Source organism: Octodon degus, unplaced genomic scaffold (genome assembly GCF_000260255.1).
Source record: "Octodon degus isolate 3935 unplaced genomic scaffold, OctDeg1.0 scaffold00045, whole genome shotgun sequence".
NCBI lineage: Eukaryota > Metazoa > Chordata > Mammalia > Rodentia > Octodontidae > Octodon > Octodon degus.
Genome location: NW_004524621.1, coordinates 5,720,711 through 5,725,798, shown reverse-complemented (window position 1 = coordinate 5,725,798; position 5,088 = coordinate 5,720,711). Strand labels below are relative to the sequence as shown.

General features: G+C 54.0%; 1 protein-coding gene across 1 annotated transcript in view; it reads right to left on the bottom strand.

Annotated features, from left to right (window-relative positions):
* The window catches only part of Icoslg (inducible T cell costimulator ligand), an 8,927-nt gene extending 3,839 nt beyond the window's left edge, over positions 1-5,088 (bottom strand). The window contains exons 1-4 of the mRNA XM_023715869.1: positions 4,976-5,088; positions 3,764-3,804; positions 2,429-2,776; positions 643-933 (exon numbers count right to left, since the gene is read on the bottom strand). Coding sequence (XP_023571637.1) covers positions 643-933; positions 2,429-2,776; positions 3,764-3,804; positions 4,976-4,989 — 694 coding nt within the window. The 5' untranslated portion in view covers positions 4,990-5,088. The remainder of the gene's footprint in view (positions 1-642; positions 934-2,428; positions 2,777-3,763; positions 3,805-4,975) is intronic.

The following is a 5,088-nucleotide window of genomic DNA, read 5'->3' as shown; positions in this document are numbered from 1 at the left end:
CCAACTGTCCCAACAGCCCAGGGATCAGGGTGTGACTGGGCTAGAGTCTCGGCCCTTGGAGAACTTTTGGCTTCACCTTTTCGGGCCGCTGTGAGTGAGGGGGCAGCCCTCACCCTAGTCCACACAGGTGCAGAGATCATGAACACAGTCTTGAGGCTGTGCCCCAACTTTGGGTGGGTGGGGGTCAGGCCTGCGGGGGCCTACACTCAGAGCTGCAGCCCAGCATGATGCTGTGGGCAGCCTGAGTGCTCACAGCCACCTGCATGTGCCTGGCATCCAGGGCCATGTGTCCTGTGAGCCATGCCATGTTTCTGCAGCTGGGCTGGGGACACAGAGCCTCATCCTACCTGGACCTCCTGCGTCTCATCTCACCCAGAAGCCAGGAACACAGACTTGGAAGAGTCCCAGCAGACACCCGCCCAGGCCCCTCTGCTGCCTGGCTCTGTGGCTTCTGACCCCTCAGTGGCTACCCAGACCCTTGGAAGATGTCTCAGCTCCTCTGCAAGGTGGAGTCTGCAGGTGCACACAGAGTGGGGGATGTGCCTGGGCAAGCGAGGCCGCACCTGCCCTTGGACACCCCCTTACTTCCCTTCTAGCCACTTTCCCACTGCTGTTAGCCCTCTGTCCACCTGGCTGCCATACCTGCAGGGCCGCTGCCAGTAAGGTTTTGCTGCAGGAGCACGTTCTCTATGCAGCAGCCCACGCTTGCACCGGGTACCCAGGGCAGCCTCAGGACACTGACCACGTTGTACAGGCCTTGTGCGTTCAAGGACACTGTGTCGTTGTGCAGTGCCCTGTCCAGCACACTGTTGTCTGTCTTGTTGATCCAATACACGTTGGGCCGAGGGTAGCCATCAGTGGACATGCAGGTGAAGGTGAGTGCCTGGTCCTGGGGGTCACCACTGCTGTTAACCACAGGCAGGCTGAAGTTAGCTGTAGGGACAGGTGGGCAGTGAGCAAGGGTGGGGTCCTGGGGCTCACATCCCCAGGCAGGCAGAGAGCAGTGCCCACTTGCCCACCCTGGTGGAGGGGCTGGGCCAAGGCTGAGCTCAGGACAGCCCATGGGCCTGCCCACCCACACTGCCACCCCAACAGGATGGCACAAGTGGTCATAAGTGGCCTTCTCTAGGCCCCTATTCTGCTCTAGTGCTTCTTCCCAGGGTCACAGCTGTTTTGAACTGAGCTGCACCCTGAGCTCCCAGGCTCTGGTAAGTGTTTCCTAAATTCTGATCTCATGTAGAACATTACAGTACCCTCTCCTAACTCATATTTTTAAGCTTTTTTTTTTTTTTAAAATGTATTTAGCATAGGGTCTACAGGGTCTCACTACACAGATCAGACTCATAGTGAGACTCATGTTTTTCAGCATCCCAAGCACTGGGATTACAGGGATGTGCCACTAGGCCCAGTCTTAATTGATGTCTTAGCCCGGGGGTGAGACCAGCAGTAACTTCTATTTTTAATGTTTGTAATTTAAATTTTTAAGATTTGTTAATGTAGTAAATGTTTGTAGCACATAATGATCATATTCACTGGGGAGACTTGATACATGGACATAAACAACACATCCTAATTTTTTTTTACTTCCTCTCCCTAATTAAAAAATTTTTTTTGTGTGTGTATTTAGTACAGGGTCTATAGGTCTCACTACACACATCAGACTCATAGTGATCCTCCTGTTTTTAGCCTCCAAGCACTGGGATTACAGGCATGTGCTACCATGCCCATCCTCATTTGCCATCTTAGCACACCCTTGGGGCGGGATTGCACTGGTGCAGGGCCAGCATGGCAGGCCAGGGCTCGAACCCCAGTCCCTGCATCTGCCTGAACAGGCGCTTTAATCTGCTGAGCTATCTGGCCAGCCCTCCTAATTTTTTTTTCTTTTTTTCTTTTTCTTTTCTTTTTTTTTTTTTTTTTTGTGGAATCAGGAATTGAACACAGGCCCTTGCACTTCTACTGAGCCATCTCCCTGGCCCCTTTAATTTTTGAGGAGTATTTTTTTTTCTCCTAATTTTTAAAAAGACAAATCTTGATATATAATTCAAGCTGGTCACAAAGTCACTCTGTAGCTCAGGCTGGCTCTGAACTCACATGAGCCTCCTGCCTTGGCCTGCCCAGTGCTGGCAATAGGTGTGTGTGTGTGACCACTCCTGGACCTAACTTACTTTTTAAGATCTAGTTTGAGTTGTACAGTTTAAGGCAAAAGAAGCAAATCTGGGGGCTTGGGGGGAAGGGTGGAATTTTTGGGGGGTGGAATACATACAGTTCCTCTGCTGGTGTTCCAGAAATAGAAGCCCCCAACAGGGATAAAAGTCTCTGCAGAAGGTGGAACTTGAGCCCAATTAATTACGGATGAAGGATTCCTATGAGTGAATTTCTCCAGGCCTAAGTCTGCACGAAATAAGATCTCCTGCTCCCCTGGTCTTACCTGCCACGCGCAATGTGACCACGGCTTTCAAAATCTGTCCCATGTTCGAGGACTTCTTGAACACCAGACAGGTAAACTTCTGTGCATCCTGTGGGGTGACGTTTCGCAAATGCAGTGAGAAGTTACCTTGCTCCATGCTCTGCCGTGATAGGTGGGCCCGGGCCCGATAGTGGATGTCGACTTGACCTGAGGAGTTGTTCTGGGGGATGTGGTATGCCACCACAGTGGACTCGCTGATTTGCCAGTAAACATACACGTCCAGTGGGTTGAAATAGAGTCTCTCAGGGTACACACAGCTCAGCAAACAGTCGCTACCCACTGTTGTCCTGACTTCCATTTCTTGGATCTCTGCAAGGATTCAGAGGAGACAGAGAGGATACATTTATTTTCCCAGATGATTCCTGGCCCGTGGAGGCACTCAGGCTTGAGGTTACAAACCCCCAGCATACAGCTGCACGTGGTGGTGCATGCCTATTATCCCAGCACTCAGAAAGCTGAAGGTAGAGGCCAGCCTGGGCTACACAGTGAGTTCAGTGCCCCAAACAGACAGACAGACAGACAGACCCAAATCCAATTCTGAATCCTTAGAGCAGAAAGGGCTGTTAGTAGAACACATGCAAGACAGCAAGGATGCCATGTCTCATGGAGCCAGCACTACGCTTTAGCTGAGGAAGGGACCTCCCAGGCCACTCTGCACCCCCTCTGCTATTTCTTAGTGTACTCTGATTAATGCAAACTAAAAAGGTCTTAAAATCACAGGTATGGAAAGAAAACCTTTTTTTTTTTTAAGTACTGGCGATTGAACTCAGGACCTTGCGCTTACCAGGCAAGTGCTTATTCTACTGAGCTATCTCCCCAACCCAGAAAACCATTTCTTGACTGCCTTTATAATGTCAAGTACACTGGTGGGGAAAGGTCACAGGCCACACACAGGTGGCTCTATCCTCAGCATGACCACTTCCATGCCTCCAGGAAGGGGGCACATCCCCAACATCAATGCTCTTGCCCTAGGGCGCTGCACAAGGCACAACCCTGCTTCCTGGTTCCTCCCGAGTGGCAGCTTTCAGGCCTCCAAGGGGCTGAGGGCAAAGAGGCCAGGACAGAGAGAAAACTCCTGCATGGAGGAATCCACAGTCCAGCCAACCCAAGCATGACATGAAATAAGAGCTAGGTGGTTAGGAGACATGTTTGCCTTTCAGTAGTCCCGCTGGAGGACCGCTGGTGGACTACGTCTAGGGGCCCTGTGGTCTTGGAAGAACCATGGGGAAGCAAGAAGGGACAGCGAAGGGCTTTGGAAGCTCCCCTCCCAGTTGTGTACCTGCACTCCAAACTTACCAGCTTGCAGGCCGCTGAGCAGCAGTAGGAGCAGGCCAGGCCTGGGAGAAAACACCAGAAAGGCAGGTTTGGACTGGGCTGCAGGTGTGTTACCTGCTTCCCCCAGGCTGTGCTGCTGCTCCCAGGAGGGAAGTGCTGACAACCATACAGAAGTGGAACTCGTGGGGACCATACCTTCTGCCCCACAAAACCTCAGAAAAGCCATGATGACAGTGTGACCCTTTGGTGGCCTGGCCCTATGGGGGATAGATTCCGAGACACTCTGAAGTCCTAGGAAAACAGCTTTCCTGGGCGGGACACAGCAGAATGAGCTGCAGCTCCAGTGGGGAGTCAGAACTGGCTTTCTAGATTCAGAGCTGTGCAAACCCCTCAGTGTCCCCGTCACTCTCCCACAGAGCCACCTCCACTGGGGGCCCTGAGTCCACGCCATCTGCCAGGATCTCCTCACAACAGCTGGGGCTTCCTGGGGACTGGGGCCACTCCAGACCCTTGCAGGGAAACCAGTGTGTCCCTTTTGGGTGCTGCCTGTCAGAGGCTTTGCAGTGCCCTGTCCTTAGTGTGGAGGCAATCACATCCCTTTCCAGGGCTGCCCTCACTCTCATCTCACCAGCCCTGGGTCAGGCAGCAAAAGTGCAGCAGGGGGCAGTGGACAGCCAGGACGACCCCAGACTTTCACCCTTACTTGCCACAGCATCAGCTTAAGCCCCTTGTTTCTAACTGGGCTGTGGACAAACTCCCCACTGCACAGGGTGAAGGGAGGTGGGTACCAAGGGGATACAGGGTGCCACCCTTCAATGTGTCCTAACAGGAACATGTAAATTGGCAAAAATCCACACTACAGTTGTCACCCCCCCCACCCCCAAACACCCCCCGCAGCAGCAGCCCTTTTCCTATCTTGGATCCACTTCCCCGGGAGAGGATGGGAGGGCGAGGGCCCTTAGTGGCATGGGGTCAGGCAAGGTCACCAGAGGGTGGGCACCACGGGCCTAAAGGCATCACAGTATGGTCACATTCTTCCTTATTTGAGGAAATCAGCCGCTCCGGGAGGAGGAGAAGGAGGAGGGTGCGGCAGTCCCGGCTCCGCGCGAGTTGAATGCCGCCTCTCCGACCCGGCGTCCACACCTCCTCAGGTGACCAAGCCAGGAAGCGGGACCCACCCCCGCCCGACGGCGACCCGGGGACCCGCGGGCGACCGCCGCCGGCTAGGCTCACCTTCGCAGCGGCATGACGCGGGGTCCTCAGAGCTGGAACCTCGGGCGCGGGACCGGGCCTGAGGTGACTCCACGCCGCTGGCACCTGGAGCTCTGCCTCTGGCCGCCCTCGCC